The sequence below is a fragment of the Polyodon spathula genome, chromosome 20 (genome assembly GCF_017654505.1).
Source record: "Polyodon spathula isolate WHYD16114869_AA chromosome 20, ASM1765450v1, whole genome shotgun sequence".
In the NCBI taxonomy this organism is placed as follows: Eukaryota; Metazoa; Chordata; class Actinopteri; order Acipenseriformes; family Polyodontidae; genus Polyodon; species Polyodon spathula.
In genome coordinates this window covers 7,856,614-7,873,314 of record NC_054553.1, presented here as the reverse complement: position 1 = coordinate 7,873,314, position 16,701 = coordinate 7,856,614, and the positions used below count along the sequence as shown (strand labels likewise).

The 16,701-nt window shown below is 41.0% G+C and overlaps 1 protein-coding gene across 1 annotated transcript; it reads left to right on the top strand.

Annotated features, from left to right (window-relative positions):
• The first annotated feature begins 363 nt into the window (after positions 1-363).
• On the top strand, positions 364-15,000 carry LOC121295891 (FH2 domain-containing protein 1-like). Its single transcript, XM_041221013.1, has 12 exons — positions 364-522; positions 3,124-3,679; positions 4,188-4,249; positions 5,945-6,047; positions 6,708-6,793; positions 7,925-8,025; positions 8,436-8,506; positions 8,790-8,897; positions 9,790-9,860; positions 9,977-10,094; positions 10,748-10,912; positions 11,250-15,000. Exons 2-12 carry the CDS (start codon positions 3,203-3,205, stop codon positions 12,654-12,656), a joined length of 2,769 nt encoding a protein of 922 aa, XP_041076947.1. The 5' UTR covers positions 364-522; positions 3,124-3,202; the 3' UTR covers positions 12,657-15,000.
• Positions 15,001-16,701: the final 1,701 nt, after the last annotated feature.

The following is a 16,701-nucleotide window of genomic DNA, read 5'->3' as shown; positions in this document are numbered from 1 at the left end:
CAAGCATTTAACGACTGCACCTTGGCCTTATAAAAAATAAAAAAAACAAAAACAAAAGCAAAAACAAAAAAAACATTATAGAAACGACTGCAAATTTACACTTAAAATTGTCTTTTGTTAAAATCTATGAGAATTGTATCGCAGCAAATCTGTTGTTTATTTTTTTGTAATTTAATCTATTCACCAACCAACCATCCATCCATCCATCCATCCATCCATCCATCCCAACACCTTTTTTTTGTTATCCATCAACGTAAACTGATTCCCAGCGAGTTGAGTTACAAAGCAATTAAAGCGCCTGCCCCTTTAAATCCTATGTTCCTGCGCACGCGCGGCCCAGAAGCCGCAGGAAAGTTGGTGAAGAAGTTTTGAAAAGTTTATGTGGGGCTCAGTCTGAAAGAGACGACCGAAAATGTTAGCAGCCTAGTAAAGGGATTTCATTTTGTTATTGGGAATAAACTGGGATGCAACTGCAAAACACAACAAAACATACAAACAAAAAAGCGCAACTAAACAAATAATGTAAGTATTTACTCTTGTGTTTTACTAGAAATTGTTTATTATTTGTTTTAAGTTTTAAAGTGGCAATGTATTCAGTGTGACGGTGCAACATGGATTTTGAACAAATGAAAAAAAACAGAATTGAATATATCAATAGAATGTTGCTGTTTTGAGTGTATTTAAATGTATACATGATGTTTGTGTATATTTTAATCAAGAACATTTTGTAAACAGTGATTTTTTTTTTTTTTTTTTTTTTTTGTACGTCGATGGCAGGTGCCGACTCCTGGGACTGAAGTCAAATCACAGTTTATTAAATCTTTAGCATTTCGTTTTAGAAACAGTTATTTAATAAGTATATCGCATGTCTGGCGTGTTGCCGTATGGCAACTGTTTATATTTGAGGAGGATGCCTGTACTGTGTATTTTTTCTGTTAGGTACGATTGATGTTGAGAAGAGGTTAACAATAATTACGCAGTGTGTTAACTCGGAGTGGGACTGGCGCATTTAGTTGTAGTCACCTAGATTAGGCGCTCTATCGGCAGTTACACAGTTTTAATGTTTCATGGTAGATCCAGAGGACTTTTTAAAAGTCTGAGTGAGGTATTTTAGTACTGGAAGTTTTGTCACTACGTATCTGCAAACAGGATAATGCCTAAATCCATTCAACTTGACGGACCCAGTTAACTTTATATAACATCCATACAACCGAGTTTTGCATAATGGTTAAAAACAAAACAAAAACAAAGTAACCACAACCCAAACCTCTGTGTTTGACCCCATATTAAATAAACGTTTGATTGATCGGATTAAAAAAAAAAAATCCTTAGGGGTAATTGTTTTGTGTGTTGCTCCGCTTCGTCGGGAAATATCCCCCTCTGTTGTCGAAGAAGGCATCAGGAGCGTCTGTTAAGAGACTGTTCAAATGGGAAAGTGAAGAAAAGGTGTTTTGCAAAGGTTTAGTCACTTGCATTTTGTATACGCGCTGCGCTGCAAAGGTAACCGGTGTTGGTATTTCCAGGAAAGGTTCAATAGAGGAAGGAAAAAAAGGGAATGCCTCGTGAAAGTAGACAGTTAAAAGAAAAGCGACTGATAACTATTGCTTTGTTAAAAAAAAAAAAAAAAAAAAAAAAAATGTTTACGTCTCATGTCACGGTTTAAGCACTAGAGATTCGGTTAATGTTTGTCAAATTTGCTTTTGACCCAGTAACTTGCTTTTTCGTCTAAATTGAGTTGAATATCCAAAGGAATGGCCTTTTGTTTCTATGTGTGTGGCTACCAAAGGTGTGAGCAAGTTATGAAATTGTGTGTTGAGACCTGAAATGCCGTTTATTTTATAATGAGAAATTAGTAAGCCATGTGTAGTTCGAGCGTTAAAAAATGTAATATTGTGAAACCTGACCGGTACAAGTTTGTTTTGTTTTGAGTTTTTCTGTTCGTGTGACCTGCGAAAGGAAAGTACCAGCCATTACGCTGTGATGGGGCGCTTTCCTCATGTGTTTGGTTGACGCTAAACCTGCAGGCTTTTAACATTGAACAGTTATGCAATGATTTGCAGTTTGTCTAAAATGGAATTCTTGACTTAAGTATATTACAGAATTACGTGCACTAAATGATTAGAAACCAGGCATGGTTGACAGTCCCAGTAGTTAATTTTAGATTGTAGTAGAAGCTTCCTTCCAGTTCCTAGAACGTGTTGGTTGGTGACTCAGCTTTCACCTGTGAGCAAAGTAGACACGTGCGTTCTCTACTGCAGCAGCAAGTAGGTGGTTATAAAATGATCTCATCAAAAAAAAAAGCATAATAAATGTGAAACACCTTAAATATACATTGGTGTCTGGTGTTCAGATAGCATTTTTATATACTTTTTAATTGAATGTTCATCTTGTATGGAAAATGGTCCAGTAAAGCAGAGATCTAAGTGTGCGCATGGTAGCAAGGTTAGGATTGTTTTTTTCACAGGTAAAAACATCCAGGTTGGCAATTGACACTGAGTCACTAACTGTCTTATTTTTGTTTCAACTTGGACCTGGAAGAAAGCCTAAGCTAGGTTAAGTAACTGACACCTTTCTGTGATGCAAGAAAACACAAACCAGAGCAGGCAATTAAGATCAGTCCCAGATCTCGCAGCACCCAGCTCTAGTTTGCCTGCTCTGTCTGTCTGGACTGTGTTCTCCTTGTCATTTATACAGCTTTTTGTATTAGTGCTGTCTTGTTCAAAGAGGCACTTGGAATGTTTCAGCCTGTTTTTTTTGTTTTTTTTCTTTTTTACTTTGAAAAGTTGTGATTAGGGCTAAGAGATTAAGTTTAATTTGGTTTGTGTGGGTTTTGCTTGAATAAAGCATGAAATACTAAAGCTGTAATTGGAGGCTGCAAAGCTGAAACAGGCAGGCCAAAACCATCAGCTACAACAGAGCATTTAAGATTATTTGTACTGTTGGATGCTGTTATTCCCACCACCAAATATGTGATTTCCCAATATGGTATTTGCATATGGCTCCAGTTGTTGTTGTTGTTATTATTATATTCAAAATTAAATTGCTCTAGTGTACAAGAAAAATTGTTGTGAAATGCCACACGGTATGAGGATTGAAGTATAAAATTGTTTTCTTTTTCCACAGAGAGGGATGCAGAATTATTGGTGAACAGAGAGAGACTAAGCCACGACAATGAGACCATGAGAGGTTGTCCTTCGCCACAATGCTGATTAACTTGAACGTTGGAGCCAAGGAAAACCGCTTTCATGGAGTCTCTGCTACGATGTACGAGAAGAGCCCGGCTCTGACGGATATTACAGTCAAACCAATGGAAACGCAGCCCGTTCCTGCAACACTATTGGAATGCCCCACTCCGCCAGGGGGTGGAGGAGGAGGGAGGAGGAGGAGGACCCCCACCCCCTCTTGGGAGAACGGGGCCTCCGCTTTCGGCTCCCCGTTCTCCCGCCAAGATGTGACTCGGAGGTCCAAGCTGAGGAATTTTAACTGGGATGCTATTCCCAAGGATCGGATTTTGGGGAAGAACAGCGTGTGGAGCGATGCGCAGAGTGATGATTTTCAGATCGACACCACCAGCATGGAGGAGCTGTTTGGGAGGAAGGAGAGTGTGTCGCCGGCCGGGACGAACGTGGGCCGTTGGAGCTGGCGCTGCAGCTCGCCCATGGATACCAATAGTGAGAAGGTGAGCTACTTGGCTACGGTTACTGTGGTAAACTAAAACTAGTTGCTTTTTACCCAGTGTCCTCTGAATCAAGGTGTGCAAAGTTTACCATTTCATTTCAGGCCGAACCTTGTTTTAATTAACAACCAATAAGTTGAATGGCAGCTGCTTTGAGGTCATGGTGTGGTGATATAAATCAAAATATTAAATGGTGTGAGCGGGCTTTTAACCACAGGAGAGTCCACGTTGCACAATGGATTTACCCCAACAAATACATTGGTTTCAATAAACGCTTATCCTGTATTGACAAGAACATGTTCTAATGAAAGAGCAGAAGTCCAATCACAAGGAGATTATTATTATTAAACTACCTGCCTCTTGTTCCTTCTCAGAAAAACAAACTTTACTTGAATTGTCTTTTGTTTAGGTGCCAAGCTTGTCAATGCTTGAGTGATGTAGTGACAGTGCCTGCTGACTTGTGCTCTGTGTACGTTTTACTACATTGCATGTTCTTTGTAATGAATTGCAGGTGTCTCTGTTGGATGCAAAGAGGAGCATGAATGTGGGGATATTTCTAAGGCAGTTTAAAAGGTAAGGGCTGCTGGCTCCCATGGGTATCTCGGTGGTTTGAGATACACAGCTACTGTTAATGGCTGCAATGTAAACTTTAGTAATACTGTTATTGCTTGCTTTGTGTGTCGTTGGTACTTTTGAACCATTCTAACTTCTGTCTACATTGTATGAAAGGTTAATGCTTATTACAGAAAAAGAGGAAGGTTACAGGTGACCTTTTATAGGGCTTTTGTTAGACAGGAGTTATCAAGTTTAATGCATCAGTCACGGGTGTAAAGGGCACCTGACAGGCAGGCAGGCACACTCCCCAAGGCTTTTATACAGTGGCAGGTTGTGATTGTGTTATAGAAACTGGGGGGACTTGGATTAGCTGGCTCGGTTGTGTTTGAAAACGGGCTGCTGTGGCTTTAATGGAGTAAAGTTTGAAGCTTCTGTACACAACCCTTGTTGCTTTTACACATCATGGTTGGAGTCAGTTCGGGTCTGCTTAAATGTTGCTGCCTGTACACTTTGCATTGTTCTTTTTAGATTTGCATCCCACTGTGCCCTGCCCCACGGTTACAGTATATGGTCTTTTTGAAGGATGTGGTAAACGCCACACTTCATCGTCACCATTGTGTCTTTTGAATGTACTATTGCTGTGGGACTGTGGGCTTGTAATGTTTTCAACAGTAGCTGTGATTTCAGTGAGTCAGAAGTGAGCTACAGTCAATGACAAAAAAGGCTAACAGGATTTTTTTTAAATTCTTTTAAAGTGGGTTGTGAAATGAGACATGCATATAGAAAGCATACAGAATTGTGTTTTGATGCAGACAGTGAGAATGTAGTCAGTGGCTGAGACTTTTTTTTTTTTTAATGGCATTTACTTCATCTCTATTGCTTTACTTCTTTTATTCTGAAGGTCAAGCTGTTCTATGTATGTAATCTCTAGGTTCCCCTGACTCACTAGAGGTTTCTATTTATCAAAATGTACCACCCCGAGGCATGACTGTTCACAGTCTTTGATGTTAGAACTGTAATACTATAAAAGTGCACAATAACATTGATTATTCAGTGACAGGTCACCACCGCCCCTCCCACACACACACTCACTCTCCAAGCAGCTCCAGGACATTAATATCACAGACTCCAATGTATGACCCCTCACACACAGTCATTTTGCTGAGTAATTTCTACATCACCACCCATTCACTTGTTAGACAAGTCTGTTTGTTCTCTGACACATGCAGTAACCTGGCTGCAGCCAGGCTCACGCAAACTAGATGTGCACGCAGTGCTGAAACCTGGAGCAATATCTGGGATTTCCTTTAAATTTTTTTTGAAATACTACAGCGATAACCAAAGAAGTGACTAGGCATCAGGACACATCAGTTTTATACTTAATCATCTGATATGTGAAAAATCTTCATGTAATAGATAAATAAATAAATGACTGTTCAATAAGGGGTCCGGTGATTTTCTGGTTGCTAGTACTAACCAGTACATTGGTAATATACAATCCCTGACGCGGCTCTAAGTTCTGTATTAGAGCGGGAGATTACAGGTAGGATATTGTGCTTTGAATTCCAGGAAAGCGTTTGTTGCGCAATAACTCCAGTTACGTCTTGTGCCTCATTGAAGAGGGCTCTAATCGTTCTCCCTTTGTTCTGCTACCCAGCTTCTGTTTAGTGTGACCTGCGACTATCTCAATGTTTAACGTGTTTATTCTTTCAGGGCGGTGACCGATATTATCGAGGACATCAGACAAGGAGTCGGCCAGTCTTATGGCTCAGAGAAAATGACTGAACTCTGCAAACTGCTGCCAGAGAATGAAGAGGTACATTCTTTTTTTTTTTGTTTGTTTTTGCTTGTAATCCCTGACTTGTGCATGTCCCTGTTGGAAGTCTGCTTCAGTCATATGGCAGGACTTGTTAGATGGCTGGTGATGGTTGCTCTGTTGATGGACGAGTCTGTATTCAAGACTTGTACAAAGAGCAGTCTGAAAAGTAATGCTGGTGGTCTGTTTAGAAGTACAGACTCTTCATATTTACATTCCCAATTGCTGTTTGGAGGCATTGATCAGTACTGGTGACACATCCCTCCAGAAGAGAACCCTAAAATAAATGTTCAAATTGGTGACCCTTTGTTCCAACACGAGAACAGTGGCTGGAGTATTTGCCTGTGTCATGTGCCTTGATTTACACCATACCCACACAGTGTCAAACAAAGGAACTTCTCTCAAACAAACACATTTTGTTTGAGGGATAAGATTCAGCAGTGTGGAGAACAGTATCCCTCTCAAACACACACTGTCTTGCCCTGGTCCTTGCAATGCACTACATCAACTCTGATTTGCTCAGTCAAGATACAAAAGACCATTCTATGGTAGCACAGATTGCTGCTTTGTGCGTGTGTTTGTGTTTGTATGTGTTTGTGTTTGTATGTGTGTGTTCCATTGCTAGGCGTTGACTGCGGGTCCCTTTCGGTCCCCATGCAGGTGGAACGTTTGAAGTCTTTCCAAGGAGATCGCAGCAAGCTGGGGGAGGCTGACCTTTTCATGGTGTTGATCGTGGAAGTGCCCAGGTGAGCCACAGTAATTATTGATACTTAAGGGTAGGGTAAAGCTGTATGTTTTAAATGGGAAGCAAAAATCCAAATCATGAATATTAAGTTCCTTAATGGTATGTTCTTCAACACATTATATTCTGACTAGGTTCTATTGAAAGTACATTTTCAGAGCATCAGGTAGTGCATTAATAACCAATAGTTAATAAGTAGCATTAAACTGCATTTTAAGAGTGACGTTTACACCATGAAGAGTACGTCCTGCTTCCTCCAAAGCTGCTTGTCCCATTGTAGGAGCAGGGCTGATGAGACCTGTCCAGGGTGACCCCTGTCCCATATGCACTGTGGGACCCCTGGCCTGCCTAGCCTGTGAAAAAACAATTAATTTGACATAAACAGTGACACACTGGCTGATTCAGCAGCATTGCTTGACTGCACTCCTCCAGTCTAATAAAGCTGATGCTGCTTTTGGCAAATCACCCTCCTCCCACACAGTGTGTACACTCATTAGGATGTTGTCTGATGCACACTTGGCGCTGAGTTGCAGGACTGTTATTTCTGTTTTCACTTTCAGTGTAACTCTTTCAATGCTGAAGCTCTGTATATAGTTCTGGAGAAGATAACCACACTGAACTGCAGACCGCTGTAGTAGCATAGAAGTGATAAATCCACTCAAAGCAGCGGGCCAGTAAACTAATAATGTACTAATACGTACTGTATCTCTTGGCCAATTTCTATTAATTTTCAGTTTAAGACACTGCAGCTATTTAGTTATCCTAGGGTAGTTTTTGTGTAAAGTTACTTGGTACTGGTTGAGTGATTCAAGCCAAAACCCTTATGTAGGGGCAGGAAATGAAAGGAACATAAATATTCCCACCTTTTAACCTAGTCCCCAGTGGTTATGGGGTAAACATCCCAGATACATTATATTTGCATCTCTACTTTTAATAAATGATGCAACTACTGAGTGGGAATAGAAGAACACTGGCTATGAACATCCTGTTTGCTATCAACAAATTTGACACCACTATTCCTGGATGCGTGTCTGGGGCAAAACATGTTGCTAATATAAGGTTTTTCCAGCATGTGGTTTCAGTCTATTGACAGAATGAAGCTCCTCCAATATAACCTCTACCTGTCTTATTGTAGTTTTCAGCTGCGTCTGGAAGCCATGGTTTTAAAGGAGGAGTTTGAGCCTCATGTGACCTCGCTGTGTTCCGCGGCCCGCACGCTCAAGCAAGCAGCTCAGGGTAAGGGAGGGAGTCTGGGAATGGGGTACTCTGGACTAAAGGATGGAGAACTACATAATCGTGTTACTTAAACTTGTTTGTCAGGAACGTAGCACAGCATGCAAATGATCATTTAAGCTTGTAAACCTACCCCTAGATTTGGAGGGAATGGTCCCACTGTAATTGTATAGTGAAGTTGAACTCTGTTTATTGTTGTGCCAGTTTCTGTAACTGCGCTGGCCTTAAACCTTTTCAATGCTGTCTTTGTGTGACTTTTTATTGAGCAGCCGTTATGTGGCAGAAGTTAATAGTTTTTTTTTTACCTTGGAACTGAGCTAGCCCTGAAGTGTGAGTGAATGGATGGGACTGCAGCATTAAAAATGCTGGTAAGGTTTAATGGTGGTTCAACCTTTTTTTTCCACTTGTTACAGAGCTCTTGAACTGCCAGGAGCTTCACACAATTCTACGGCTTGTGTTGAAGGCGGGAAACTACATGAATGCTGTAAGTATCCCACTTAATGCTATGTGTGTGTGAAACTAGGTTGGGTGAAGCTTTAGTCTGTGTTTTTGTTTGGGTATAACTAGCAGGTCTTGTAATAAATCAATTAAAGTAGCCAAATCAAGCAGACAAAAGTTTCTATGCTCTCATGAGCGTAATATTACACAGATTACGTTGTTGGCCAAGTTACACAGTTTAACCTTTTAGAAGTCTACCTGTTACACCCAAACCATTGTACCTTTTGAAATGGCGTGCTTATGAATGAAGAGTCTTTCTAATTATCCAGGGAGGATATGCTGGCAATGCAGCTGGATTTCGAATTGCATCTCTGCTGAAACTTGCCGACACGAAAGCCAACAAACCAGGGATGAATCTTCTGCACTTTGTGGCCATGGTAAGCAAAGAATGTGCTCTGTGCTGGCTGTTCCCAAGAGCAAGCCCTTTGTGATGGCCCAGTCTTCATCAGACACTCTCTACAAACCCCAGCTCAGCTCTGTAAAGAGGACACTTGGGGCTCCCTGGTATAGTTCCTGCATTGTGGTGCAGATAGTGTACTCTTAAAGCAATTCTGATTATTTGAATCTAAACTTCTGTCTTTACTGTATGTATTGGCATGTGTTGATTGCTACCACAAACTGTATAAAACCAAAAAACTGCTTGTCAGGACAGGTTCATCCATCACTCGTCCCCCTCTTCTATCTCCATTTATTTTTTTCTAATTGAATTTGAACTCCAAACTAACATCCATGCATTAAAATGTTCTTGCCATGTCTTGCTGGTTTAAGGTTGGTACCAAAGAATTATTGTTCAGAAATTAGCCTTGTTTGGGCACTGTAAAAAATACAGTGGACCCTATCTTGAAGCGAGTGGACATGAGTATTTTCTTTTTAGGATTAAAGTAATTGGAACTTGCAAACTATCTGCCTTTACACTTCTCAATGCGTTTTTGTTTTTTATAAAACCCTGCAGTACAGCAAAAGACCCCCTTTTAATCTTATTTTTTTTGACAATGACTGATAACTTTTAACATTTAAACCTCATTGTGACTCAGAGGGATGCAAGTATTCCTTTCTTTGCCACGAGAGGAATCGGCAGGTTCAAAGTTTAGAGTTTAGAGTTTAAAATGTAATAAATCACAAAACTTTGATATAATGCTTTTTGGCTCTTGACAGTTAAATTTTACCCTTCAAATCTTTTAATTTCCCGGTATTTTAAAGGCTTTAATATACACCAATCTTAAAAACAAAAAAAACAAAAACAAAAAAAAACTTTATAATCTTTTCCAGGAAGCTCAGAAGAAAGACAAACTGCTTCTTTCCTTCCCTGACAAATTGAGGCATGTGGGCCCTGCCAATAGGTTTGTCACAAAGTTTTTACATTACCACGAGTATGCTGGAGTCATTACTGATCTTTTCTTCTTGTTTGTTTTTGGACTGGTTGCTAAGTGGATTCTCTTTTTTTGTCGTGCCTCAGGTTATCGGAAGACTCGGTTGTGGAGGAGCTGTGCCGGTTACAGCGCAGAGTGGATGGATTGCAGAACAATCTGCAGGGTGAGGCTGAGCTGAGGGCTCAGACACAGCCCTTTTTACAGGTAAATATGGAGACTCTGTTATCCCAGAAGTACTCAAGATAAAATAGATTTATTTTACCAGCAGGAATTTCTCAAAATAAAGTCATCGCAGTACAAAACTGTTAGCTGAATCTAGATGTTGAACTCTAATAATTCTAAAACTGAAATGCTAGAGGCGCAGGGCATGCCTAGCCTTATAAATCTATATTCTGGAATGGTCAATTACAAAGTACAGACACGTTCCAGAGTAGGCCAATTTAGACCCCGTGATATTTAACAGTTCGTTCTGAAGCTTAGTCAGAGCTTAACATATAAAAAAATCAAGGGTGCAGTTTTAACTGGAGAATATCCTTTTTCCAATGTGTGCTTACCAAAAATAAGCAAAATATATATTAAAGTTTTCATAATTCTTTTGTGGATTCATTTTTGTGCCAGTTTGAGAAACCATGGTTGCTAATGGATTATGTGATGTGAAAGTGTGTGGATTAATTTATTGGAGTGCCAGTAAGCTATGCAGCTGTGAGATTCAGCTGATTAACTGCGCTCTCTCTTGTGCTCTCTCTCTGCCTCTCTCTCACTCTTGTGGACTCTCTATCTCTCTACCTTGCTCTCGCTCTACTTCTCTCTCTACCTCCCTACCTCTCTTTCACCCTCTCTCTACCTCTTCCTACCAGGCTGCAGAGTCGAGGCTCTTGCAGGCTCAAGGGGAGGTGGAGGACATGAGGCTGGCCAGTCAGTGTCTGGTCGAGTTCTTCTGTGAGGATGGCGACACGTTCAAGCTTGAGGAAGCCTGCAAGGTCTTCCAGAGCTTCTGTGACAAATTCATCAAAGCTATTCAGGTAGGTGTCAGACACAGATTTGCACAAATGAAATACCTTCTCTTTCTTGGCAGCCTTCATATCTTGCTGTTGATACATCCTATACTTATGAATACAGTAATTTTCTAAGTCAGTGTTATAAATTTCAAATTGCATTTAGGGTTCTGGGATTCTAGGTACATGTGTTGACTGAAAGGGCACACAACAAGGGCACATTTACACTTGTAAATACTGTTTTGCTGGGACATGTGCAATTACTTTGCTTACTAGAGACAACAATGTCTAGGCATGTTAGTTAATGGAGTGTTTTCACTGGCTCTGAGGGATTTTTAACTCTGTGGTCTCTTTCATTGTTCAGGAGAACCAGGAGCGGGAGCTGCAGGAGTTGAGACGGGTGCAGCGACAGGAAAGGGAGGAGGAGGGTTTAGAGAAGCAGTGCTCAGTCGCCACCTGCTCAGTTTGGGGTTTGGGGCAGAACGCCTTGGATGATGACCTAGAGCTAACACTGGAGAGGAACCTGCGCAACTCGTGGAACAGGCGGAGCTTCCGCCCCAGAGAGCCCCGCCCCCAGCTGAGCATTCTGGCCAATGAAGACTCAAGTAAGAGGCTATACTCCTCAGAGGTGCTGCCCTCTGTTCTGCCAGAGAAGACCACAGTGGAGACCAAGGAGTTTGTTCAGGAAGACTGCCCTGCCCAGAGCGTCCAATTCATGCGGCAGGTAACAGAAAGAGTCCTGAGCCAACAGATGAGCCTCAGCACCTCTGGACAGGGCAAAACAGCTGCTGCAGCAGTGCCTGTCCCAAAACCAGTGGAGGAAGGACTGCAGGAATGTGTGCGCCCGGTACCAGAGTACCCCAAAGTGGGAGAGTCACTGGAGTGCCACACGCTGGTGAGAGGGCTGAATTCTTATGATAACATGACCTCTGCGGTACAGAGGCCTGCGCCCAGCCATTGCACTAAATGGCGACGGGAATCAACAGCGATGCAAAGAGAGGCAATGGAGAGCGAAAGGAAGGGAAACATGAGGGCAATGAGGGAATCTGAAAGTAAGAGTTTGAAGGTTCGCGGAAGTGAAACAAGGGAGCGAGGAGGTGCAAGTGCAGTGTTTCAGCAGAAGGAATTGGAAGTGAGTAAACACAAAGACTCTATAAAAGACAGGACTAAAATTAATGAGGCCGGCACTGTGCCAAAGAGATCTCAGTCTTTGAAAGAGCAGAGCACAGCCCTCGTGGGCTCTCTGAGGCAGAAGGGAATTAAGCTGGAGGAGCCGGTGCCTGCTTTGCCACGAGACTCAAAGCTGCCGTTATTCCCCCGTGGTGGATTGCGCAGTACTATGCCGCACAGGCCAGCTGTGTCGGCCTCTCCGGACGTCAGATGTCCCGGCAGCTTCAGGGAAAAAGAGAAGGGTCCCAGTATCACCCCTGAACCCAAAAACAAATCCCTGAGGCGCCCTCCTGAAAAAACTAAACTGGAAAAGGAGAAGCCGACTCTGTCACCAACAAGCATTAACCGGGCTTCCTCACTGAGAGTTCCCAAAAGAGTCTCCAGTGGGCCTGACTTGACTCCCACAGGTACAGGGAGTGGGCAGCATGGGCGGTCACCTCGGTCGAATTCTGCTGGTGTGAGAACAAGAACTGCAACAGCTGCTGTGCCAGCTGCCACTAAGGTAGTGAAGCACTGTGAGCCCAGCTCGCCCAGTCTGAGGACTGCTGTAGGCCGACCGGGTAAGAGTCCTAAAGGAACAAGCCTGCCCACTTGGAAATAAGAGTGGGATACATTCCAGGGGCAACCACCTTACTTCACACTCACCTGGGTCTTCACAGGAGACAAGGCAGGAGGAGTTTATCAGGAAGAAGAAATTGATTGATGGAGTGAGTAATCCATGATTCTAGGGCCGTACACAGTCAAAAGAGGTCGGCGGTTGTTATTTATTTAATACATTTACATCCATTATGAACAGTGGGGCTTCAGTCATCAGCAGAAATCAAGCTTTCCTCAGTAAGACTCTGGAGATCTGGATTCATCCTTAGCTCAGGAGTTGGCAGTGACCAGCAAGTTCATGGCGTTGATTGGTTCATCTGCTTTCCATTTGGCAAAATCCTTGGAAAAATATCCTTGCTTTGCACATGTGCAGTTACCCATATTTAAAACACCCTTCCACATAAATCCAACATTTTCAGTTGAAACCACAGTAAACTACAGCAATCAATAATTACAAGTTTAATTGAAACTCTAAGGTACAAAAAGGTTTAATTTTATTTATTTCTGTATTTTATTTTTCATGAGTTTTGGTATATAATCCACTGTTGGACAGTGGATTATTTACCCTAATCAACACTTTTTCCATTTTCCTTATGTAGTAAAGATGGCAACTGAAGTGCACTGTGCTTTAAAATCTGTACTTGTTATTTTTACTCCCCCCCCCCCCCCCCCCCCAGATTATTTAATGCACACGTGTGGAGCACCTGCATCATTCCAGGGATCCTTGCTAAAATTAACAGATCTAATCAAAGCCATACTCTCACTAGCCTCTACCACTCTCAGAAAAAGACGAAAGTGCCTTGAGTTTCAAGCTGCTGTTGAATGACAAAAGTCAGTATTGGGTGGTTCTGGAGATCATAGAATGGCCAACATGATACTGAACTTAAACAAAACCACTTCTTGTGCTGGTGGCACTAGAGAAACTGACTGACGAAAGCTTTAAAACAGCCAACAGTTCCTACCTCTGATGTCCAGGACCAGTGCTGGACAAAGGGCAGCTCTGGACAATCATGCTGCAGTCTCCGTACGATCACACCACATATCCACTGGACTGCTGTGTCTAGACCAGAGGTGGGCAACAAGGGCTCTTCCAGTCCAGATCTTTGTTTCACCCAAGTCCTAATAGAAATGGTTCCTATAAAACCTGGAGCGGAATGACCCTGTCGCAAACAAGAGTTGTCCACACCTGTGCTAGAGTATGCCATATTGAGCAAGTTCTGGTATTCCATAGTGAACTGTTCTGTATAGTTGAGCATCTGCATGTAATAGTACACAGGGTTAGAAGAAGGTCTGCAACAGTAAATGCATGATCATTTATATATAATATCACTCTGTCGTCCTGAATGTAGTTGTCATTTAAATGTACAGTTCTCTGATGTGCCTCAGCCCAATGAGATGCTGTAGGAATTAAATGTAGTTTTTTTTTTTGTTCCGATACCAGTGTACAAAATAATTATTATTATAATTTTTTCTTAATGACGGCAATTATATTGTATGTCCCCAAATACCACTTTTAGTATCACATAAACCAAAGGGATGTAACACAGTCAGCCATTTGAGCATGCGTGATATGAAAAAAACCATTCAGAACAGTTCACCAGTCACGCCCAGTGGAAATGTGGAATTCTGTCTAGGGTGTTGGTGTATGTATGAGGTGTTTTTCTCCAAAGGTGCTCAGTAACACTGAGGAAGGGCAGGTTATTTAAACTGACGACTATCTCTGCCCTGTCCGTAGGACTGAGGTCTAGATAAGCAGAATTTTTAAATGTTAAGTTACAAAAAAATAATAATAATAAAAAATGTTGGATCACGTAACTGGACTTTTGACCTGCTATACTGCTAAACAAATGTTATTTGGAGGCATGTTTATCTTGCAGTAATTATCAAACTGGCTGTTTGGCATAAATGGAAGTTACCAAGTATTATTTATTATGATAATGAAATCTGCCTTTTCATCAGAAGGGCCATTAACTAATGGAGGATCGTTTCTTTTGTTTCACTGAATGAATCTAGATGGAACTTTAACCACCCTATCCAACAGTACTAGCAGTTTTGGAAGTAATGTCTGACACTTCCTGTTCTCAAACCCAACTACCATGATGCTGCTACTATTGGACTTGTGTGCTTTCTAAGATTCCGTCCAGTTAAACCGGGTTCTGAAATGCACTGAGAGAGAGACTCTTTAAAACTAAATGTTTCTGCTACTGCTGTATATCGTTCTGAGAAAAATGAAAATATAGCCACGATTGGTAAGGTTTCGTTGTAAACAAACAGCTTTGGACAACGGTTACAGAAAGAACTGTGGTATGTAATACTGTGGACTGGAAAAGAGAGAAATAATGTTTTCTATTTTTGAAAAATAAATAAATATATATATATATATATATATATATATATATATATATATATATATATATATATATATATATATATATTGTTCTAGATTGTGATGTTTGTATATGATGTAATTTTTTTCTGTTGTGGTGTGATGGTCCTCAACTTGAGGATTAGGGTCATGGGACACAGACCAGCTCCTTGTAGGGGAGTAGCTTAGACAATAATGTCTGTATTTGGCTGTTATTGAAAGCTAGGGATTGGGCACAAACCAGTTGGTTTCCCAGTGTTGCCTTTCAGAGTAAACCAGCACTGGCTTCTCAGTTAAATGTGTCAACTACTTTTTTTTTCATTCATGCAGTGGTGTATCAGTTGTAGAAAAAATGCTAATCTTTTAAACCCACCATGCTTCAGTTCTGTGCTCTTCATCTTCACCATGTCTAGATAAACCGCCACACATTTGCAAAGCGGACGGGTGATTCCAGGAAATGAATTTCAGGGCTTTGTTCCAAACATGGCTTTCTTTTGTAAATGATTTCATTGAACCAATGCACGTCAATCCAGGTCAAGTAGTTCCACTAATTATTTCCGTGGTAAACCTTTGGAGTGGCCTATTCCTAGTGTAAAGACTGCGGGGGTATTTCAGATTCTTTTGTGGTTCAGATCTGGATGTAGATTGTAGTATTATTATTACAGCAGCATGCTTTGATCTTCCAGATTTAATTGTAAGATTCAACTAAAAGAAACTGCTGCAGTAAACATATCCACAGTTTGTATAGAAGTGCTAAAAAAAAAAAAAACTTTTGTTAGCGTTTTGATGCATTATCATTGTCTTCGTGCGTTTCAAGTTTAACTGAAAGGATGGTCAATTTAAACAGGTGTTTTATGTTGAAGGATTGGCGTCTCGGTTATTTTAAAACAAGTGTGTAGTCCATTGTATACCAGTGGTCTTTCACAGGTTTCTTGCCGAAAGGCACTTGAAATGGTGGACAGTTTACAGATTCCTCCAATGTGTTTTGTTAGCCCGTACTGAGTCTTCAGCCAGAGTAGCTGCTTTACTGTCAATGAAAGTACTGTGGGGGAAAAAAAAAAAAATGTAATTACAACCTCCCCCATCCCCACTACATTGTCTCTGTCTTGTGGCTGGTTTTTTGATGTAAAGGTACTTGGAAGGAGTATTTGCTCTCTTACCTCTCTCTTTCCTGCTCTAGACCGCAGATATCTTCTGTCTCATCCATTTGTATATCTGTCTCTCAGTAAAGATGCTGTGTGAACTTCATCAGTCTGCTGCACTTTATACACATGTAAACCTTAAACTTTTAGTTTTGTATTTTGATATATTGTAACATAACGATCTAATTTTTGCAACATAAAAAAAATAAAAATAAAAAAAGGTGATTACTATGAACAGTATCAGCTTGTGTGTTCTGTTTGCCATGAAATGGAGTACGGAGGGATTTTTTTTTTGTTATGTAACAGACTAAAATAAAAATATTAACTCTTACTTTTTAATGTAGAGCCCTTTGCTTGGATTATCCAACATTCTAAATTGTCAGACAACCACTTCCTAAAAATTAATTTATAGCAACCGCTATTAAATCAACTGATATGGGTTTCATGCCATGATTCTCATACAGCCTTTAATATGAGACCAAACTACCAAATAACACTGCGTTCAGCACTGAACGGTCACGCAAGCACCTCCTACAAAGATT